This window comes from Danio rerio, chromosome 15, assembly GCF_049306965.1.
Source record: "Danio rerio strain Tuebingen ecotype United States chromosome 15, GRCz12tu, whole genome shotgun sequence".
Taxonomy (NCBI): Eukaryota; Metazoa; Chordata; class Actinopteri; order Cypriniformes; family Danionidae; genus Danio; species Danio rerio.
This window is the reverse complement of record NC_133190.1, coordinates 13,736,854-13,761,768: the sequence shown is the minus strand read 5'-3', so window position 1 is coordinate 13,761,768 and position 24,915 is coordinate 13,736,854. Positions and strand designations below refer to the sequence as shown.

At 39.0% G+C, this 24,915-nt stretch overlaps 1 protein-coding gene across 1 annotated transcript in view; it reads right to left on the bottom strand.

The window, feature by feature from the left end:
* Positions 1-23,941, bottom strand: part of strn4 (striatin, calmodulin binding protein 4) — a 71,506-nt gene extending 47,565 nt beyond the window's left edge. The window contains exon 1 of the mRNA XM_021466324.3: positions 23,519-23,941. Within this exon, the coding sequence (XP_021321999.2) occupies positions 23,519-23,803 (285 nt within the window). The 5' untranslated portion in view covers positions 23,804-23,941. The remainder of the gene's footprint in view (positions 1-23,518) is intronic.
* Between the last annotated feature and the right edge of the window lie 974 nt (positions 23,942-24,915).

The window sequence follows — 24,915 nt, the reverse complement described above, 5'->3', positions numbered from 1 at the left end:
CTTGTTTTTTACTCGTCTCTAGCATATAAATCACACCCCCACACCATCAGTGTAGCTCACACAGCAGATCTGTACATACCACTGACAGCATTATTCAACAACAATAGCTATATTTTAATTTAGCTCAGCTTTTATTCACATTTAAACAAAAAGTCCAAAATTATTTATACTTTTCTCCATAATCAATAGAAAATCCTTTATTGGCCATTACAGCAACCAAACGCTTCCTATTATAGCATATCATCTTTTTCATGTCTCGACTAGTAGTTTTATCCATTCATCTTGATGAGCTTCTTTACTCACTTCAGGTTATAGCGTATCCTTGCCATCACCATGATCTTTAGCTCCCTCCACAGATTCTCAATTGAATTTAAGTCAGGACTTTGGCTGGGCCACAGCAAAGCATGAATGTTTTTGTCTGTTAACCATTTCTTCATCACGTTTGCTGTGTGTTTTGGTCATTGTTAACTGAAATGTCCACTGGTGCCGAAGGACAAGTATCTCTGCAGACTTCCTTCAGGTATTCTGATGTACTGCTCCTTTTTCAAGGTGTCATTTACTATGATTAGCTTGCTTGGTGCATTGGCTGAAAAACAGCCCTAAACAAGGTCTCCACTACCATGTTTGACAGTGGGGATAGTGTTCTTCAGGTTGACGGCTTCTCCTTTTTTTTTTTAAGTCAAATTAAGGTTACATCTTTGTAAACAACCATTTAGTTTTTGTTTCATCTGTTCTTAAAACAGCGTCACAGTGGGTAGCACAATCACCCCACAGCAAGAAGGTCACTGGTTCAAGTCCTGGCTGGGTCAGTTGGCATTTCTGTGTGGAGTTTGCATGTTCTCCCCATGTTTGCGTGGGTTTGCTCCGGGTATTCCGGTTTTCCAAAGACATGTGGTATAAGCGACTTGCGTAGACTAAATTGTCCATAGTCTGTGTGTGTGAATAAGAGTGTATGGGTGTTTTCCAGTGATGGGTTGCAGCTGGAATTGGCATCTGCTGCGTAAAACATAAGCGGGATAAGTTGGGGGTTCATTCCCCGATTAATAAAGGGACTAAGCCAAAAAGAAAATCAATGAATGATCACAAAAAAGAACACCAGAAGTCTTCTTTGTCCAAATGAGCATTTGCAAAGGCCAAATAGGCTTTGTGTGCCTTCTCTAGAGAAGTAGAGTCCTCTTTGATATGCAGAGTCCATTGGACGGTCTGCCTTGAGATGTTGCCATCAGAGCCCAGATTCATCAAGACAGTCTTGGTGGTGATCCTGTTTTACCTCTCTCACTATCCTCCTGACCACCACATGCGTCACTTTTGTCTTTGACCACGTCAGATAAACTTTTTCACATTGGGGAATGTCTTATATCGCATATGCGCCTGAAATTTTATTTATGCAACCTAAAAATATTTTTGGGAGCATTCGCACAAGTGCATAAAATTGTTGTCGTGCGACCAGTTTTCACAGCAAAATGTTCACCATATGCAAGGATTTAAGCCTGGTTTATACATCTGCGTCAAGTGATTGGTGTGTACGTCATGTAGCCATGCATTTATACTTCAGCACGCTGCATGTGCTTCTCTGCAATAACACTTCCGAAATGCTAGCTGGTAGTAGGTGTTTGTTTCTCTGTGTCGAGTTTCTTTGTTGGTGTTTAGTTTTTTATGAAGGCTTCCTAAAATGTGCAAGTGGCTCAAACTCGCTCATTTTGAGGCTGGATTCGGCGGATCTGCAACAACTCTAATCATCACTTGCTGCATCAAGCTTGCGCGGCTCTCAACTCCGCCCACACTCGTCATTGCTACCAAGCAGACCAATCACAGAGCTTGCGCTACGCGTAATTGTGACGCATAGTTACATTTTTTGAGAGGTGTGCGTCAGCGTTGCCGACGGTCACAGCGAGGGTGATGCGTCCTTGCGTAGGCTGCGCCATAGCGTACGGTTGACGCAGAAGTATAAATTAGCCTTTAGGAGGAATTCATGCATTTGGAATCTTTGTACCTAAAAACACCAAACGCAGTGCTCAAAAATGGTTTAAAACAGTTGACATGTCAACTTGCTGCACTAAACAAAGCCCGCAATGCTTGCCCCACCTTCAAGCTCTTCTTGTTGGCCCACAACGCTAGAACAAAACGCAAATGAATTATTTATATAGCCACAGCCATGTCACCCTGCAGCCCAAGACCGGTTACTCACTGAAGCTAAGCAGGGCTGAGCCTGGTCAGTACCTGGATGGGAGACCACTAGGGAACACTAGGTTGCTGTTGGAAGTGGTGTTAGTGAGGCCAGCAGGGGGTGCTCAACCTGTGGTCTGTGTGAGTCCTAATGCCCCAGTAAAAGTGAAGGGGACGCTAGACTGTCAGTGGGCGCCGTCTTTCGGATGAGACGTTAAACCGAGGTCCTGACTCTCTGTCATTAAAAATCCCATGGCACTTCTCGTGAAAGAGCAGGGGTGTAACCCCGGTGTCCTGGCCAAAGTCCCTCTATCGGCCCTTACGATCATGGCCTCCCAATCATCCCCTTTCCACTGAATTTGCTCTATCACTGTCTCTCCACTCTACCAATAGCTGGTGTGTGGTGAGCGCACTGGCGCCGCTGTCCTGTGGTAGCCGTCGCATCATCCAAGTGGATGCTGCACACTGGGGGTGGTGTGGAGAGACCCTCCTCATGATTGTAAAGCGCTTTGGGTGTATGGTCATACACAATAAATGCGCTATATAAATACACATTACATTACATTTTTTTTACATTATTTAATATCAGCTGTCAAATCACTCAGTTCCGATGACAGGGAGCTACAGCTGCAAAAATGTAAAGGTCTGGATACAAGAGAATGAATAAAACACTGACCTATTTAGTTTTAGAAATCACCTAAAGTTACAAATAATGGCACATCTGATTAGTGATAATGTGGTAAATGTCAATCCAGCATTTACATTTTCGAACAGTGAATAAAAGACTTCCCGTGGTTAAAGTCCACTATGAAAATGACTAAAACATTCACTGTAAAGCAGATGGGACAGAGTTTTCAGGTAACAGTGTTTGCCAATGAATCTAAACATTTTAAGCATGAGATGTTCTAACGTTAATTAATCCTACATTTAATCATCACGATGCTGTCAGTTGTTAGACTGATACCGCGCTTACCATCACTAAAGAGCATGCATTCACCAAGATGTAACTAACATTGCAGCTCATGAAAGACCGTTACTGCTTTTAAGATGACATATGCAAATAATAAGTTATATGTATATATCATTTGTGCAATATCAGGCATCACCCTTGAGAACACAGCACAGTTATTATTGTTAATTTATCTACTCACGTCAAGCAGTGTGTGCAGGGCCGGTGAACGCATGCAGATTGTTGTTTGTTAGTTTTGATCAGTGTTGATTTCAAATGCAATAAATGTGTAAATATAAAATGTGTAGTAACTGTGCTTATAGTTTTTCGTGGGTGCGACTAAGTTTTGTCTAGTGCGCCTGCATTTATGAAGTTAGGAGCACGGTGCTACCAAGAAAAAAAGGTTAATTTTGAGCCCTGTTATTGATACATTGCACTGTAGCCACTACTACTTCAAAACATTTAGATATGGTCTTATAGCACTATTTGACTTTTGAAAAGCCACAATGGGAAGCTGCAGGTCATCATTGGGCTTCTTTGTCTTAACCATGACTGTCCACAACCAACAGCAGAGAGCATCTTTTTTTCACCTGTTGAGTTGATTAAAACAGCTGTTCCCAATGACCCCTGGTAATTAGGATGCTTTAGAACAGTGTAGACTCTTTAGAATGGTAAAAAACTTTGGGTTATTAAATAGACTATGACAGTTTGCAAAGAGTATGTATAATATTTGGAAATTACATTTTTTTTTTTTGTTCAAAGATAAATAAAAGCTAAAAAAAATGTACTGTATATATTTTTTCCACAATAACTAGCGTGTGGTGCTGTGCATCTCTCTTTCTCTCTCTGTGGGTGTCTATGCGTGCAATTGTGTGTGTGTGTGAATTAGAGAGCGTCCTGCACAGATCTTTAATACAGACAAGACAAACAGGTGACCACGAACCTAAGGTTGCATAAATGGTATTTAGTTTCTGAATGATTTAGGCACAAGCCAACAGTTTGGTGACACTGTCTGAGCCTTACTTCATATTTTTTTTTTTACTATGCACGGTAATACCAGATACCGGGGTAAAATAGGGAAGAGGTTTGACGGTTTAAATATTTGGATACCGCCCAAGCCTAATACACACATATAATAACAATAAGACAACTTAAGGGTTAGCAAGCAAACCTACTATGACTCCTATTTAGTTTCAGCAACAGAACCTACAAAATGCTGTACTTTTAAATCATTATCCGATCATTTTCAGCCCAAAACAGGGACAGTCGCAGCCTGTTCTCTATTTAATCTTTTTTAATATCTTAATGTAGGCCGTGTCAGTCCATATATAACACTGGTTTAAAAAGCACTCCCCGTCTCCAAGGTTGACTTGCAGAAAAAGTAAAGCATGACAAGTTGGCGCAGGTCTTCATGGAGACCGGCTCCACAACAGTTGCCATGGTGTGGGCAGGAAACCTGTTATGGCAGGTCACTGAAGCACTTTGACATTTTCACAAAAGCAAGTAATTGTTCATATTTGTGGCCTTTGAAACTCAACTTCAGTGCATCAGACATGTGATAGTAACTAAAGGAATTTACATATCTTAATTTACCTATCAAAATATACTTGAGTCAACAGAAAGTCATGCATCTAATGGCTTACTCAGATACTCGTATTAATGATAGCACACTTGGGTTGGGCAATCTTGACCAATTTGGCATTGTACGAAGTCTAATGTGAAACATTGAAATGGACGATGGCATCATCATAACGAATGATTTGTAGCCTACCTTTTCTATCGACCCAACCCTATTGCACACTTCCAGCTACTGATGCATATGTCTTCATGGCTGTGGTGCAAAGAAGTGCATTGTCTTCACAATTTTTTTATTAGAAGCTCCTTCATCAACATGCGGTTCCTTCAGCAAGCAATTTTCATATTTGAATTTAAATAATGAAATGGCAACCCAGAGTCCTGACCATAACCAGAGTAAAAAAACTCTGGAAAATCCTTGATCACAAAGTTATTTCTTTGAAACACAAGAGTATTTGCAGCTAAAGGTACTCAAATAATAAAATGGCAGACCAGAGTCCTGACCCAAACCACAGTGAAAATCTCTGGAAAATCCTAGGTGACAATCATTTCTCAAAAACACAACAGTCTGAACTGAAGAGCATCAGCAGAGAAAAAGAAACAATAGTAATGTCATGTGAGAGACTAGTGATGTCTTACTAGACAACCTATTCCTATGAATGCTGTAACGTTCAGATGTTTGAGCTATTATCTTTCTTTGTTCTCCAAAATTGCAACACTGCCATTTAGATCAGTGTGTTTCTCCTCTAAGTAAAGGCCTTTTGTTGAAGAGTCTTAGTTATTGTGGAAATCACAGCAAAAAACAAAAATCTTTCTGCCACTGAAGGTTTAGGAAGTAGCCAGTTTTACCACATTGACACTTTTCAATGGCGGTGCATCCCTCTCTCGACTTCCTGTGGGTGGGAACGGGTCAAGGGCGCATACAAACTCCATCGCTGCACACTAGCAGCCCATTTGAGACACACTCCAACAAGTAGAGCAGCAGGCGTTTTCTGGGACACCTCTTTTTAAGAGTATATGAACCACTTGAAAGAGTTTTTGTATCACTTGTGAGTTTGACAGGTGAAGCCTTGGCCTTAAGCCTTTAGTGAAGCTTAAACGCAAAAAAGGAGGAGTTGTATTAACAATGCGCTGTTATATTGACATTAAAGGGAGCTGACGAGGTGAAGATATCAGTAGTTTGATTGATGTCTCTCTTGTGTAAAGAATGACATCATATGTCATTCAACTGATATTTCGCCCTAATGAATAATAAAGATTATTAGCTGTATTTTCATGTATCAATGACTTCTATTTTGCTAATTTGTGACTGGCTTTACAAACACATACAACCTTTCATGTTGGTTTTAGGAATAGGGAAATATTGATACGCCATATAATTGCAATATTTTTCTCAGAAATACTATTAATACTTAGGCACCCATAATGAAATATTGCCAATATTTGACTGAATGTTCAAATGTATTTCTTTGCAAATGAATAGATGGTGAACTTTTTTTTCTGGCTCACCCTCAGTACGCAGCAAGTTTTCCTCTGGACATAATACGAAGTATGAAAAAGGCAATAAAACGGAACATTGCATAATATCACAATATACTTAAAATCACAATGATACACAAAATCGTAACACAACAATACAAGTATTGTGATAAACTCTTGTCATGGGAACTCAAGTAATTCCCAATCCTACTATTATGACTTTTTTATGTGCACCGTAATGCAGACGTGAAAAATTCGGTATCATTTCAATAATAGATCATAACAGGTTATTACACTGATGTCATTTATCTCATATGTGCTATTTCGTGGTAGCTTACTATGTCGAGGGAGGCGGCCATGAGTAATTAAAACACTGCAACTACTTAAAACACAGAAACTCTGCACAATTCACCGCAAGCGTGTTTGCTAGACAGTTTTTTTCTGACACCGAAGTTGCCCCGATTTTGCTGCGATTGAAAAAATGAAAGTAAACTCAATTTCTCTCTCTCTCACTGTGGACCTTTGACCTGCTGGCGATACTTGTGGATCCAGACAGCGTGTGGATCAATCATAGGGGTGTAAAAACTCACTTGATAGTACTCATTATGCGAGCGAGATATTTAGATTTGTTTATTTGCTTTAAATGCACATGTTCTGAGCATACTTGAGTTTTTAAAGGTACAGTTCATATATCTGACAGTTTATATGTTTGGTTTAAAGAACAAAATTGTGTTACAAATAGGCATGGGTCGGTATAAATTTCTGACGTTATGATAACCTTGGATAAAAATATCACGTTTTCACTGTATTGTGATTTCTGCTCTAAAATAAGTTATTTTTTATGTCTGGGTAAAAAAACCTACTTTTACATATACTATAAGAAAACTTTGCAGGTTTTAAAACCTTGATTTTTCAGAACCAAAGTAAACCTTGAAACCGGTTATCGTCCCATGCCTGTCTCGTTCCGATGAAGGGAAAAAGGAGCGAGGACCCAAGCGCAGAGTAAATAGGATTTTATTAAATAATAAAAATAAAATAAAATGCAAAATAATCAACCCTGAGGGGGAAAACACTAATAAAACAAATAAACAAACAAACTTGACTGGGCAGGCACGACAAGGCAAGGCTGGACACAGCAGGACAGGTAAAGATGGACAACATGTGGTGATGAACTCGCACAGGACAGCAGACATAAGGGGTTTATAAACTGTAGGAAATTAACACAAAAACAGATGAACATAATTAACTAATAATTGGTTAACAAGGAGGGTGGGACTAGACAATAGACGGGAGAGGGCATGACACAGAGAGACGACACAAGCCATGCGCTCACATAAAACAGGACAAGAACATGCAGCCACTGAGAGAACTCATTAACCGCATGTTCATGACAAGACGAGCACAACACTGAAGCACACGACAAAAGCAAGTGACCACAATGTAAACATCGAGCCACATGCTTTGGCAAAAGACGTAAGACACGAGCACACGATAGATAAACACCTTACCGTGCGCTCACACATAAGCAATGCTCATGCTTCATCTCAGCACCAACCAAAACTGAAACCAACTAGACGGAGGCGCAGAGAATAAAGCAGCGCGATGCTGACAGAACAAACACAAACACTAGTACAAGAGCGCGTGCGTCTGAGGGACGCAGAGCGTGCGCGGCCACATCAAGCGGCAGCGCACACACTCTGCGTACACCCACAACGGCGCGCGCGCACACAGAGATAGAAACAGGACCAGACATGGGTAGTGTCAGAGCTCTGCCACCAAAACAAGAATTTACAAGACCAAAGTGGCATAACCCTGACATTAGCCCCTTTCACACAGTGATACCAGTAAATATCCGCAAAATTTCCGGAACGACTTTACCGGTATATTCAAAAAAGCGCTGTTCACACAGACGAGGACGTTACGGAAATTTTCCGGAAAAGAGCATTCACACATCCACTCCATAATACCGGTAAATTCTGACATCATTCACCACAAATGAGCTTTAAACGGCTGCGCTTGTATTTGTAAACATTTGACTAAATTACAAACTCTGTGGATGACAAATATTGTGAACAACTTTCGCAGGATCACTTTCGCATGTCGAGATGTTCATAATTTGTGCGTGTGCAGGCACTCACAGGCTGTTTCACAGGCACACGCAAAGCTTGAAGGTAAACAAACATAACCACGGCTTATCATAAGCATCTCATCGATGATTATTTACACAGTTGGCATTAAGAAGAACATATAAACGTGATCTGACTAACTTCTAGCAGCTAAATGTGTCTGGAAAAATATTCAAAGGTTTTTTTTCTCACAAAGCGCGCGGACGTAAATGCGTCTGACTGTTGTGATTGGCTAAAGCAGACGTATCACGTCAGCACGTTCTAGACGTGCATGCGCTTATTACGGCAATCTTCCTTCTGCATTCACACAGCGCAGCATTCCGGCAAATTGCCGGTAATGTTACAACTTCTCTTTCCGGAAAATAGCCAGAACGAATTTACCGGTATTTTCAAAATGGACCTGTTCACACATACAACCTTTCTGTATGGTCTGTATGTGTGAAAGGGGCTAATGCCTAGTTACAAATAATATAAAAATATTAATATATTTATACATTTTTCTTGTGCTGTTAAGTAAATTATAAAATTGCATATGGAAAGCATTGTCAATGCATGCATAGTGATGCACCGAGATATTAAACAGAACCCAATCAATGACATGATAATCGTAACAGTACCGAACCGTGAGACCAGTGACATTTGCAAACAGGAGCTTCTATTTAATTTTATAATGCGTTTAATTAAAACTGTATTATCTACTTTGATATCTATTTGTCTTGAACATGTTCAGTAACAGCTATACACACACACACACACACTTTGGGCCCATTAGTACCAGCTGAGCATCGGTAATACCCAAGTATTGTTTCTGATCATGTCCATGCCTTTATGACACAGTGTACCCATCTTCTGATGGTTAGGTCCAGCAGGATAATGCACCATGTCAAAATGCAAATCATCTCAGTCTGGTTTCTTGAACATGACAATTGAGTTCACTGTACTCAAATGGCCTCCACAGTCACCAGATCACACCTTTGGGATGTGGTGGAAGGGGAGATTCACATCATGGATGTGCAGCTGACAAATCTGCAGCAACTGTGTGATGCAATCATGTCAATATGGACCAAAATCTCTGAGGAATATTTACAGTACCTTATTGAATCTATGCCATGAATGATTAAGTGGTATTAGTGAGGCCAGCAGGGGGTGACCAACCTGTGGTCTGTGTTGGTCCTAATGCCCTAGTATAGTGACGGGGACTCTATACTAGAGATCTGCGCAGGACTAAATTTTGAATCCCGCTCCCGCCCGCACCTGGCAGGTTTTAGCCGGAACCCGACCGCTCCCGCTTATATTAAGCACTTGATGTCCCGCTGCCCGACCCACTTCATTTTCTATCCGCCGCGCCCGATCCCGCTAAAGAGCGGGGGGAGAACAAAACCGAAAATCACCCAGTTATACAGTCCAGACAGCCTAAAACAAGCTGTCTGTATAAACACACACACGCACAGCACCAAGCACACACACAAAGACAAAGCTTTCTCTCTCTCATTCGCGCGCGTGCACCCTCTAACACACACTCATAAGCACCAAGCACAAACAGGCAAAGCCCTCTCTCTTGCGCACGCATGCACGCACACACACATCTCTCATTAGCGCGTGCGCATACACACACACACACACAAACTGCAACAAACAAGCTAAACACACCATCGCGCTATTTCATTTACACACATACATACGCGTGCTCACTCGGGAGTCGGGAGCGATATTGCTAGACAGCCCGCTCCCGTCCCAAATTAAACCCGTTACCGACCACTCCCGTGATTTATTCGGAAATTTATACCCGCGCCGTAGAAATCTGGTCGGGTCCCCCAGGGACAGCCGCGGGAATGCAGATCTCTACTCTATACTGCTCAGTGAGCGCCGTCTTTCAGATGAGACGTTAAACCGAGGTTAAAAATACCAGGAGGTCCTTCGAAAAGAGTAAGGGTTTAACCCCGGCATCCTGGAAAATTCTGCCCACTGGCTGTTGTACGTCATGGCCTCCCTCCCCAAATCATAATTGGCTTCATAATTTTGTCTCCTCCCCACCAATCAGCTGTTGTGTGGTGTGGTGCAAAATGGCTGCTGCCGCCGCATATTCCAGGTGGATGCTGCGGATTGGTGGTGGATGAGGAGATTCCCCCTATCTGTAAAGTGCTTTGAGTGCCCAGAAATGCGCTATATAAAATGTAAGGAATTATTATTATTATTAAGGCATTTTGGAACGCAAAACAGGCTCCAACCCGTTCTTAGTAAAGTGTACCTAATAAAGTGGCCGGTGCGTGTGTATTGTAATGAACATTTGGGTCAGTTTGTATTATGCAGCAGCTTATAATGCAGTTCTAAAAAAAGAAATAAGGCACACAAGTCCATGCTGCCCTTTTAACCATGACTAAACATACAATCTAGTGTGGCATCTCACACCTTAGTGCGTAATTAAAACATTTTCAGCTCATTTAACCACACTGAGGTTGTGTTCACATCTGCCGTGATTGCTCAGTTAGTGCGATTCATTTGAATAAGGGAATGCTGCCATCTCAATCTCAACATCTAATGTAGCATTTAACAAAATGCACAACTGTACGCTCATGTTGCTCTACAGCCTATTCCAGAAAAAATGCACTAGTTGTAATTAAAATAAATATAAAAAAATGGCAAACAAATAATCAGTTTGTATGCCTTTTTTTTTCCTCTGAGGAAAATATACTTGTTGTTTCTGCTGATGTTTAAGCAACTTTACTGTACTGTTATACCACTCCTATAGACAAATTACTGTGTTTGTAAACATTCAGGATGCGTGCAGTGAGGTGGCAGAAAAAAAAATGGGATCGCAAGCATTTACAGCGAGGACATAGGATGCAGTAGAAAGTTTGTTGTTGTCTTAGAAATAAGTTACATTGATTACATATTATATATAATTTACATAATGCTTTAAGCATCTTATAAGAAATTGTCGCCCAGTGATAAGCACAGTAATTCGGCAAAATTAACGTTAAAGTGACCTGCGTCTGACAGGTCCATTTGCGATAGAACCCTCATTGAATATTGCATAAGACGAAATGGCCAAGCATCCTGCCCCAAATGTACAATCTCATTGAAGCTCCAGGTATTTTAACAAGAGAGAAGTTAAGGACCTATAGGTCTTTGGATGCCAACAATTTTGCTCTGTGTGGTCATGTGCAAGAAATAATGTTCTCAGATTTAAAACTATGTAGTGCTATAAACCAAGATTCTGTCTAGCCAAAGACAAGGAAAAAATACGGGGTTATACAGGGCCTGGGTAATCATCAACAAGCAAAACTACTGCATACTAACAGTGAACTACACCTATATGGTAGGTAGGGTTGGGCGATTTGGCAGAAAAAAAAAATCTAGATTTTTTATGAAGTTTGACCGATTCACAATTTCGATTATTTTTTATTGTGTAACTAGTCAACTTAAAACATTACAACAACATGACTGAAGTAACATTCTCTTTATAAGTAACTTAAAAAAACAACTGGTTAAGGAACATTGTATTTTTAATGGCCATGCCATGCATAAATTGGTCAACAAGTTGTAAAAAAAATGTAAAACAAATTCACAAGTTAAATATCGATGCAGAAGATCTGAATAAAAATGATGTGTAAATATTGCAGTTGCAGGAATAGAGATGTATTTTTTGCAAGTTTTGCTGAGCCTATAGGAAAGATTGGCTGTAAGCTCGGCTTTGACTTTGTCTACTTCTGATTGAATGTCAGGTTGTAATGCTGCTGCTTTTTTCTTAAAAAGATACAGTGGAAGTAAAGGACTGAACATGGAAACTGTAAAGCCTAATTTAACCCAATGTGTGAAGTTGTGGACATAAAGCAGGAGCAAATAAAAGCACCAGATGCATGTCTAATATAAAATAATATATTTAATCAATTTTTTCCCCCTTTTAAATACAGATCATTTCATGCACTTTGCGCCACTCTCTGTATTATGCTACGTGATCTGTCTGGTTTTCAACTAGGTCCGCTAAATTACGTCATGGGGGCGGGTACTTTTATTATCACTGCTACAGCTGTCAGCTGCTCACCTCTGCTCATGTTTAAACCAAAATATCATCGCGGTTCGAACTAAGACTGGCGCGGTTTTTCACATGGCAGGTTTTTGCATCCTTCATAAATGTTGAGATCAAGTTTATCGACTTGATGAGGGAATATGTTTTGACAATCCAGACGTGACTCAGACTAATGCAACAAGTAAAATCCTACATGACTTCATGCTTTAACAGACAGTAGAGCACACCAGAAACTCCACGACACGGCGCGCACATGACAGTTTAAAGTATATCACACACCAGACGTGCACATTCGCATGATATTTAACATGAAACTAATCAGATGATCTGTGGTGCGGCTGAAATATGAACTGCGTCCTGAATCATGGCTGGGCGGCGCCGGTGTGTGTATAGAAACCTGTTTAGAATTCTAAAATCCGTGGAGTTGCGTGGCACGTCACGGCGCTTCTGGTGTGCGACCTGCTTCATACAGAGAGTGAACCAAAGCGCATTGGTGCCATTTTAATATTTAAATATATATATATAGATTTTTATTTTTAAATCGTTATTTCTTGATTTAATATAAAATTAAAACTTCGTCAAAACGTAAATTCGAATTAATCGAAAAAAATCGGAAAAAAAAAAAAACGCCCAGCCCTAATGGTAGTGTATGTGAACTTACACATAGAGGTAAAGTTGGTTTTATATTCGCACATTCGGACTTTCTCCTTAATAATATAATTTAATAAAACTATTATTTGCCAATTCTAAATAGCAAAATAATATTAGCAGCCAATGACTATAAAAGTACAACATTGTTCACAGTCAAATAAATAGGGTTAATGTTGTTTTCAAGCCACACTTGCAGGTTATTTCAGACCTAAAAGTGCCATGGTAAATAATATAGAAAGTGTGGAACAAGTGGTAAAGAATATTTGTGAATATAAAACCAACTTTACCTTAATAACTTAAACTTTCACGTTTTATTTTTAGCAGTCAGTGTCTGCAGTTTAATTTACCATATGTAACTGTTTTTGCTGAAATCATTGCTGCAATCAGAAATGAGTAACGTGTATGATTCAGCATAGCATGAACTTTAACACTTTAAAGTTTAGCACTTTAATTAGGTTCTCACTTCATTCATCTCCCTTTTAGCCAAAGAGGTCTGCAGTTGACATTAAAAGCAGTGTGGTGTTTGGTAAATTTTAAGTTTTCTGTTTCTGGACTTTCGAATTTGGCATCCTACCACACAACACGACATGTTTGCTATTGCAACCGGTCACTTTTTGCAACCGGGAAACCGTGTGACATCATGTGTGACGTAGGTTGGTAACTTGCTAATAGTATACAGTATTTCCCCTTCCATTATTGGGGGGCGGCCCACCCTCCCTCCCAATTGTTTTTTCCCGCCCCCTGGAAGTCAAGTTAACTGGATTTTATATATAGCACCAGATCACAATTTCTTTTAATAAACAAGGTAAATAGCCATGTGTAATATCTTATTTACACACAGCATGTTATTTCTGTTTGTTCATGGTTGTGTGTTTAGAAATTCCTGCTCTCTGAACAGCGCACAGTGGAGTTCCACACAGCCACACTCTGCCGTATGGGAATCAGTTTCGCGCTCTGACAGGACCGAAGACGCATGTGCGCTCCCGTATTTTGCAAAGCGTACAATAGCCACAACACATGTAAATGATGCGTGGGGGTGTGAGCAATCAGCAGCAGCTAAAATATATACAGATGGGGTGCAACCTCTTTATGCAGTCTACTGGCACGACTCTATATAGTGTCTCATCCAACTTTATGACCTCTCCCAGAAACCCTGCGAGTCTCCCGCAAGTTTACACCGTGATCCCCAAAAATTTGTTAAGGAGCTGGAAATCATGGGGACGAGAGTGAAAAGCAAGAGAACAGATCACAAGAGGCATAGTGTTGTTCATTACATTTCTTTGGTTAAATGAATGAGTAGTAAAGATATAATGAGTGTAAATCCCTTTCTCTCGATGACAGATTTGCTGTCAATAGTTGGAGAAGAGAAATACATTTGAATGGGCTTGCATGTATTTAGGGCTTTTTACATAGAACAACTGAGAGTTCTGTGTTTTGGCACTATTGCATGTACACTAAAAGTTGGCTGGAATTATTAGATAAATAAAACTTTAAAAATATAAAATTGTAATTAATTTTATTAATTACATTCATTTTAAGTAAAAACAAAAGCTGCAAACTTTGTAGATAAAAATTTTAATTTTTAGCTTGTAAGATTGTACAGTTCAAATAATTGTTCAGTTATTTATCGCTGTCATTAAAAAAACTAATTAACACTATGACACCTTGTGCTTGTGTCAGTGTCAGTCTGAACAGCCTGGCAAGACAAAATAGATATCCAAAGAGGCCTTTTCAAGTTGTCAAGAAATCTGTGTTTTTGAAACTAATAAAGACAGCAGAACTCAATGATTTATTTTCATTATTTAGCCTAACATGTTTAATTTTCCAAAATATTTTAAATGTTTCTTAAAATAAAATATATAGTGTTCAATGTGAAAAAAATTTTTTTATTTTTTTTTATTATCCAGACATTTGTAAAAAACATACTCATCAGCCACTTTATTAGGTACTCCCGTTTAACTGCTCATTAATCTAATCAGCCAATCAAATGGCAGCATTTCAATACATTTATGCAAGTAGACATGCTCAAGACAATCTGCTGCATTTCAAACTGAGCATCAGAAAGGGGAAGAAAGGTGCATGACATGTGGCACGGTTGTTGGTGCCAGACAGGCTTGCCCAAGTTTCAGAAACTGCTGATCTACTGAGATTTTCATGCACAACTATCTCTAGGGTTTAAAGAGAATGGTCTTTAAAAAATTTTGGCTTCAACAACATTCAGGCTAAATGTTCAGGCTGGTGGTGGTGTAATGGTATGGGGGACATTTTCTTGGCACACTTTGGGCCCATTAGTACCAACTGAACATTGTGTCAACAGGACAGCCTACCTGAGTATTGTTGCTGACCATGTCTATCCCTTTATAATCACAGTAAACCCATCTTTTTAAGACTACTTCCAGCAGAATAATGCACCATGTCATAAAGTGCAAATCATCTCAGTCTGGTTTCTTAAACATGACAATAAGTTCACTGCACTCAAATGGCCTACAGTCACCAAAACTCAATCCAATAGAGCACCTTTGGGATGTGGTGGAACAGCAGATTCACACCATGAATGTGTAGTCATCAAATCTGCAGCAACTGTGTGATGCCATCATGTCAATGTGGACCAACATCTCTAAGGAATATTTCCAGTACCTTGATGAATTTAAGCCATGAAGGACAACCCAGTACTAGTAAGATGTACCTTATAAAGTGGCCGGTAAGTGTATTTTAGAGCAGTAATTACAATACTGTGATATTTTTATTCAAGTTTATCATACCCCCAGAATTGTATACCGGCCCATGCCTAGTCAGAATCTGTCTTTTTGATCAATAAAACACTAAACTAACTGGAATATACAACATTTCTGGCATGGAATTATTCAGTGATATTCATTGTCGGTGAATAATGCATTTTCGACAAACCCATTAACAATAATAACCCTGCTTCAAAGGACACCATACCTGAACAATCCTGCCCTGCCTGTCACAAAGGAAACACAATGGCACAGGTGTCCCACATAAAAAAATAACAGGGAACAAGACTCCCCACAGCAGGGGAAACCAGGAAGGACTTGAACTACACTGTCACACACACACACACTTTTATAGGCCAAGTCAAAAACAATGAGTGTGTGCGTGCAAGATGAAAAACATACTGTAACAGTTGGTCCCTAAAGGCAGTACACATTTCCACAGGCATGTTCAGAAGAAGAGGCCTGGCAGCAGAACACAAACAAACACACAAACACAAACACACAAACAGACACACAGACACACACACACAGACACACAGACACACACACAGACACACACACACACGAACACACACACGAACACACACACGAACACACACACGAACACACACACACACACACACACACACACACACACACACACACACACACACACACACACACACACACACACACACACACACACACACACACACACACACACACACACACACACACACACACAACGTTCATGAGAGCCACGGGGTCTGTTCTTTTTTAGAGCACACTGGCATCTCCTTATGTAATCTACTACAGGCACTGTCTGAATGGGGTCACTTCATCACAAAGCTCTAGCTCAGGCCAAGATCTACTGCAAACTGGGCCATGGAGGGCTCCAGACTCCGAAAAGACGGTTTAAGCAGTTTTTAAATTAAGGCAAATCTCTAATCTCTCGGTTTTTAAAAGTCTTTAGATTCGGTTTCTGGGTAAAATGACTAGAGCTATATGTCTTTGGGTGGTGTAATGAAATACATGTAAGTAACAGCACAACATGATGAGACTGCTATGACATCTTCTGTTCCTGCTCTCTTGGGATTGGGGGAAAAACACTTTCTCCAGTGGGACTGAATTATGTCATGTGTTTTACATTACTGTTCTTTAAACTAGCTTATATTCTGCAATAACATGGATGAGGCTGATTTTGGCAGTAAATGAAAAATCAACTCAAAGTGATAGCCTAGTTCACCTAAAAAAGAAAATTTACTATAGGCTTATTGCATGTGGCTGCCATTTTCAAAAACGAAAGTGAGGCTACTGTGAGGCATATTGTAGACTACAAAGCTTCAGCTGTTGCCGCAATCTCAAAATGCAGATATGGTGTAAACCACTTTAACATCATTTAGTTAAGTTTGATTTGAACAATTAAAATCATATTGAGCATCAAACAAAATCACAACCTCTTTAAGTAATACGCTTAAGTGTCCTCCTAGGCTTCAGTTTATGGCACCAGGTAAACACAGTGGGAAAACTTCTCTGCTTTAGCCGATGTAACCCGGTGAGCGATAAAACAATGTAGTCCTCTGTAGCACACCTTCGTGTTGTCTTCAATAGTGTTGTCCCGGTATTTACGTTTTAAAAACATCTATTTTTTGCTAACATTTAAGAGCCGTTGAGCCCATTCCTAAAAGCTGCTGATTTGCCATAGTATTCACCAGTGCTCAACAGAAATGACTGCGATTGGCTGTAAAAGTCATTAGTTCACCGCTCTTAACCAAGTGCAAACACAGATAAATGGACACTGGAGAATTTTAAAGCCGCGAATGTCAGTCGACTGCTCATCTGTATTTGCACTTGGTAAACATTGGTGAAGTGCAGTGAACTGATGATCTTCACAGCCAATCACAGTCATTTCTGGTGAGCACTGGTGAATACTATAGCAAACCAACAATGTTTAAGAACGCGCTCAACAGCGCTTAAATGTTTGGGATTGACAGGTTTTTTTTTAAGGGATGTCCTGATCCAATATTGATATCGGAAATAGCTCCGATATCAGTTAAAAAAACTATATCGGACTGCGTTAAAAATCTCTGATATAAGCAGTCTGATGCGCTCTAATCTCCGTTACAGCTGTTCTATCCAGCAGCATCCAGAGCCAGCGTGACCACAACACAGTGGATACCTGTTCTGTTGTGGCTTTGAGAGGAGCGCGAGGACACGCAGAGAAAAAAAAAAAAAACACTTTTACTAAATATACTGATCCAGCTCATTATTTAGGGTGACAATACATCCTCTTTTTCCCAGACATGTCCTCTATTTGGTACTTAAAAAATGCATTCAACCAAGATTTCTAAATCGCCTAACATGTCCCAGCTGCATTTTTCTATTACTTTATACTAGGGTTGTAACAATATACCGGTATGACGGACAGATTGGTTCAAACTCGCTATATCACAACCAATAAGCATATGTTTCGCTTTTGTTTGTGGACCAACAATGAGCTTTTTGAACAACACGGAAAGAGAGATAACCATACATTTATGCGCGGCTAAATAAAACAGAAAAAAAAAAAGTTTTGCATGAAATAATTCTCATACTAAGTACTTTTGAATGCACAGCTGCACAGAAACATGACAAAACAGTGACACAGCAAAGACGAACTGCTGCTCTTGCTGTTTTCAAAAGACGCAAATGAAGGTGCAGCTGTTTGTCTGCATTGCAGACAACCATATCCAAATCCATATCCACAGACAACCATATCCATGCTGGCACATAAAACCTAAGGATGTTCCATATGGAATCTAGTTTCGTTATGTAACTATTTATAGTATAGTAAATATTTATATCTATTTTTTCTGAGGATTTGCACCATGTTTATTTGGACTTTATTTGGACTTTGACACATTATTTATTATTTTCTTAATTTTTTATTTGTTCATTGTAAGTGCTGTTGTTTATAGTAACTAAAAATATAATATTTGGAAAAAGTCAAATTTGCTTCACTGTTCTGTTATTTTGTAACATTTGTAACATACCGTATACCGCGAAACCATCAAACCGTGGTATTGTTTTAGACGATTATCATACCGTAAAAAATCAATACCGTTACAACCCTACTTTATACGCAAACTTTGGCCAGTGCATCTCAATCTCTCAGCAGCACCAAGACTAGAGAGGGAGCGAAAGGGAGCAGATTTGATCTGTCAGTGGTGCACATGAATAGTAGGAGTGAAATAGTGGATTTCTTATTTTTTTGTTCATTTTTTTTACTTGAGCACACTGAAATAAAACATCTTTGTTGTTTTAATTGTCTGCTAAATAAGAATAAGAAATCATTCTGTTGCTAAGGGCCATTACAGTTTAAAATAAAGAATGGTTTTACTTTTCGGGCAGAAGGATATTAGAGGCATTCCCATGTTTAACTCTTCTTTAAAAGCCCAGAAAGATAAAGTGCTCAGATAAACAGTGTCAGCTTTGCACATGAGTTTGCAGTTCTGTCTTTATTTACATTGTCGTACTCATGTGGGAAGTAGGGTGGAATCTGTGCAATATATTATGCAAATAAAATGAATTTTGATAACTAAAATTATTCTTTAAAGTCGCATTATTTTATGTGCTGTGGAGAAAAAGTGTTTCGATCCTGCTACTGCAAGTATATTTGTTAAAGATAATGTGATATATATATTATTATAAAATAAATAAGGTTTGGGAACATTGATATAGCCATAATCTTCCTATGATACAAACACTAACCATACTGCACATTTTTATTAACTTAACAATAACTTATGACTTATAACTCTTTATTTCTGCTCTCCAGAGTGACAGATATTTTTCAGGTTCTTAATATTTATTCTTTAATTCTTTTATATGTAAAAGGTTCACATTTATGCAACCAATATTTAATAAATTGGTCGTTTTTTTTCATACTTACTGTTGCTTTTGTTCTCAGTTTGATCTAGTTGTTCACACATTCCACTCAACGAAATAGGTAAAAGTAAAGTATTCATGATTTGTGCTGATATCGGATTTGTATCGATCTCGGTTCGTACTAAAGGCTGCAATATCGGTATCGTATTGGAAGTAAAATGCTGTATTGGGACATCACTAGTTTTTTTTTTTTTTACCGGAATTCAGTATTGTGACAAGTCTAATATAGTGAAAGAGTCAGTTCATTAACTTAAGTTTAATAAATGGCATCTAAAATGTGTGTTTGGGAAAGAAAACGCTCGCTAACTAGTACCATATCTTTTAACTTAGCTGAAAACGAGGTCTGAAATACCTTTTTATTTTCACTATGCATTCAAAACGGACCTTTGGGTCACTCTGAAGGCGGTAAAATGTTAAATTTGTTTCACTTTCTCTTTGCTGATCTCTTCCTGTGTGACTGCAAGTGATATTTCCGCAAGCTTTGATTACTCTTTTAAAATGGCAGCCACATGAAATCAGTCTATAAATCGTACTGGAGCTGCACAATTTGGGAAAAAAACTGTCATTGCAATATTTTCATTTGCTGCAATAAATATTGTGATATAAATGCAATTTCAGTAGCTGACTTAAATAGCTTGTAAGGACAGGGATGATTCTGTAGGGGAGCGTATCTGCATAAAATATAATTTTAAAAAGACAAGCATATAAATACAATAGACAAAATATGCAAATAAACAAAGATTTATGATTTTCTGGAAATTCAAACAGTATTTAAAAGCAGAAATAAAATTATCAAAGGATAATAATAATCATAATACTGTAGAGCTGCACAATTAAGCGTAAAAAGATCGCGATCTCGATTCGACCCCTTAGATGATCTTAATCTAGCATTTCTACGATTCTGACAATCATATTTTCAAGTTTAGGAGAGAAGCAATGGTGACCGCACAAGTCTTCACATTGTTTTAAATAAGTTGTTCAGCAACATGGACACCTCCAAATGGTGTTGAAAGAGTCACATGCTGTATTTATAGGATATAATTCACCCCAAAAATGTAATTTCTGTCTTCATGTAATGATGTATTTGCGACCGCAAAATCACACAAGATGTGAGCTGACTGTCAGCTGGTACCACAGAGAGGGCAGGTGCGCGTGCACGCCTCTGAATGAAGTCTACTTTAGTGAACAGAACCTGCATAGGCTGTGAATAACAGCTAATAAAGTTGTAAATTACATTCAGTTTCTGGCACAGAGTGATCGTTTGGGAGCCGCGCAGGAAGTGAATTGCTCTTCTTAGCAGTAAAAATAAAACCGAAAGCACACACAGTGTTGCCAGATGTAGCTGACTGATTCAGTATCCAAAACCCGCCGAAATGCAAAAATACCCACCCAGTCTTCTGTATTCACGAAAATCACGTCAGTGACAGATTTTAAGCAGAAAATTACAGATTGTAAGCATATGTCTCAAACACAATAATTCAACATCAGAATTATCATCAGCATTAATGACCATGACAAAAGTCTGTTCAAGTCCACCATTCCACATGAAGACAGAAATTAAATTTTAACCAACAGTACAGCTACACAAAGCCTATTGCTGTTTTACCTCTTGTTTGAGAATAACACTAATAATAATAGCCTAGTCACATTAACCTTTATTTTAAATCTACAGAATCATGAAAAAATCGTGATTTTTATTTTAGGCAAAAAAATAAAAAATAAAATAATAATAAATTGCAATACTCATTTTAGCCAGAATCGTGCAGCTCTATAACAATGTATCGTTTTGAGTACAAATGTAGTAAATCTTTCAGCTGCAAACGTTTAATTTATTGTGCCCAAATGTTTAAAGAGCCCATATTATGGGTTTTTGAAAATGGCCTTTTTTATGTAGTGTGTAACACGGCTCTAAGTGAAGTAATATTTAGGTAAGGCGTAAATCTGTAAGTGTACAGTGTTTAAAACTATTGATTCATCTATAACAGAGTCGACTCAGTGCTTCAAACGAGTCGTCTTGATAACGAATCATTAGGTGTTTTACGATGATGCGACTATGAAACACAATTAGTTGAGCGCACAAACCCGGGAGATTTGAAACCTGCGGCCCCGCCCACTAACACCGAAAAAAAAGCCACACACACACCGGTCGAATGAAGTCACGCTGTGCAGATGGATAATATTGACAGTCTCTGACCAAAAATAAAACCTCAGCATTATAGCCCAGCCTTGAGTAGTTCGAGTGCTTCTGGAAACTACATGCTTACAAAGAAGAATTAATCGGCTGTTTGTTAAAGGAATGATCAGTAAGGACTTTCAGAACATGGATCAGTTCATCATGGATCAGTTTCTTCCTCCATTTCATAGTGTAAGTACGTGCGATTAAAATTGTACCAAAAACTAAATCTGTGTTTGACTTACAGTTTTACTCCATTGGTTTGGCTCATTTCTTGAAACAGAAATTACATTCTCAAAATTCTAAGATCATTTGGCAAAACAGTGTTACAGTTTAGCACAACACTATGGCTCACTTGCAAAAGCTCATACCTTTCCCAAAACAGTTCACTCATGTGTCAAAACTAAATTTCCTTCTCATTTAAACAGTCAGTGCCCCCAAAATGCTTCGTCCTTTTAGCATTGTGTAAGCACTGCAAGTCAAAATGTTTAGATGTTCTGTCATTATGGCAAAGGACCACTAAAATATCCCTCATGTCCACCTTACAGTCTTAGCCAAGTCCTTCATTGACAATGGTTACTGTACTGTTTTTGTCTAGCTAACAGAATACAATTGTGTATAAAACTGAACAAAAAAAAAAAATAGGATTTTAGGGTAAGAGTAGCCTCCAAGGTTTGACGTCACACATTGCACTCATACTGCCAGGGTAATGGTAACTCCTTTTTTTATTGCAATAATCAACCACACACAAAGTAACTTCCATATGTCAGAGCAAAAAGTATAAATAGATGTAATAGTGTAATCAAAAGTTCCAAGGATTCACCTACTGTATGGTATTCATGGTCTTGACTAATTTTGAACAGACTATTGTACTTTCAATGACAAACAATGAAATGACGCTGAAACATTTTGAAGAGAACAACCATTAGACTGAGAATGAATAATCAGTTTAAATCAACAAGATCTATTCACTTGGAAATTGTGCTTAATGTCGGCTATTTTTACTTAATAATTTGCAAAGATGTACTTAAACATTTACAATTTGATGAAATTAATGAGAAATTCAATTCTGGTGTGAACAACTGCCAAGTGGTTTGGAGGTTTGTCCATGTTGTTTTGGGAATGTAATTTCTGTTTCAAGAAAAGAGCCAAACCAATGGAGGAAAACCTGTAATAGTTATTACGACAACCTGCATATTAAGAGACGCTCTATACAAGTATTGACTTAATCTGTGTCATTGCATTATTTTAAAATGAATCGTGTTACAGAATATTGCTTGTTTATTATTTGTTTACACACTGTTATGATGTTGCATTTCTCAGTGCAGCTCTCAAACAATGAAACGTTTACAGACTACTGATAGTAGTAAATACAATATGTATCATGATTGATGTTATTACTTTTCTCCTTCAAAAAAACTATAAAAGAACCGCGCTACGGAACTGGATTTGTTAATATGAATCGTAAACAGAATCGATTCCCATCCTTAGGTGGGTATGGCTATTCAACAAAAGGACAGTATTTCAGTTAAATCTGCTATTGTTGCAATAAATAGCAAAAAAATGAACACTTAAATCTCGTGTAATCCCCAACCTACATCTGTACAACAATTCCAGCAGGCGGTCGTGACTTCCCTTGCGTCTTAACTGTAAATGTGCTCTTCCTCCAGGAATTCGTCTAGAGGAAGAGACCAAAACAAGTGATTAAAGAAACGCTGCTTTTACCCTCAGCTCGTCTCGCTCGGCCTCCCAGCGGTATTTCTCAGCTTGAAAGCGGCTCCATTCATATTGGATGAAATGTAAGATCCCGGGCAGCGAGAGGCCTGCGTCCCCGTCCTGCTGATCTCGCGACTGGGAGGATCCGGCCATTGGCCCGGCCGCGGCGGCTGCTACTGCGGAGGGAGCGGGACCGAGCACAGCCTTCGGCCCGTTAGGATTGCGCCCAGTTCCACTTCCCGCGGGGCTCTGACTCGTCCCGCCCGCCATCCCTCCGGATCTTTCCGCCTCCATCAGAGCGTTCGAGCTGTCGCCGGAGCCAGGAGGTGGAAAAGCTGAAGAATGAGCCGCCCCGATGCTTGAAGTCTCCACCGAAGCCCTCTCCCGTTTTCCTGCCTGGTACAGATAGGCGAGCACTGTCTCATACACACTGAAGTGCCAAATAGTGATCCACTCCTACCCCAGACTAGCTGCATGCGTTACTACTTCATGACCGCTAATTACAGGCCATAAAGCCGTTTGCCACATGGGGGCGCTTGGTGGATCCAAAAGCTCCATGAAGCTTCGAACAACATACAGCTCCGTACGGCCGGAAGTAGCGCAAAATCTCGTCGGATGGACAGAGTAAAGTCTAGAAGATATAAGATTGAAACATTGCAACCTGCAGAACCTGGGAAGTTAAAAAAGGCAAGAAGAGCTACAGCTAAAAAGTAAACCTGCCTTTGTGGTCTTCATTAAACAAGATAACGTTACGGAAAATTACAAGAAGTTGATTTCAGGGACTAATGAGAAGCTTTAAAAACTCAAAATATGCTCTGCTTTTAAGTTCTTCGTAAAAGTAAATTTAAATTAATCCTTGTAATTTATCGTTTGTTTTCTCATTTTTATTTCTCTTATCTTATTTCCATTGTTCCATATTGTACTGTATCTTTTGTCAATGTCACTTATTGATTTAGTATTTTATAATTATGTACTGTTATGCATGTTCCTGGATTCAACAATAAAAAAAAGGATACAGCTACGAAAACGTATATCAATATAGCATCATTTTTGTGACACTGTACAACAATATTTAATATTTTATTTACATTACTGTGATGTTTGGATTTAGAATCGGGGTAGGCGTAGACATTTATACAACAAAATGAATGGATAATTGAATAAATAATATGAACAATACTCGTTATGATGACTTTTCACAGTACTTTGATAGTTGAGTTTAGGGTCGGAGTAGGCGTAGATGTTAATACAATAAAATTAATGGATGATTGAACAAATAATACGGACAACATTCGTTATAATGACTGTTTTTATGGTACTGTGATGGTTGAGTTCAGGGTTGCGGTAGGCGCAGACGTTAATACAATAAAATGAATGGATAATTGAATAAATATTAAGAACAATAC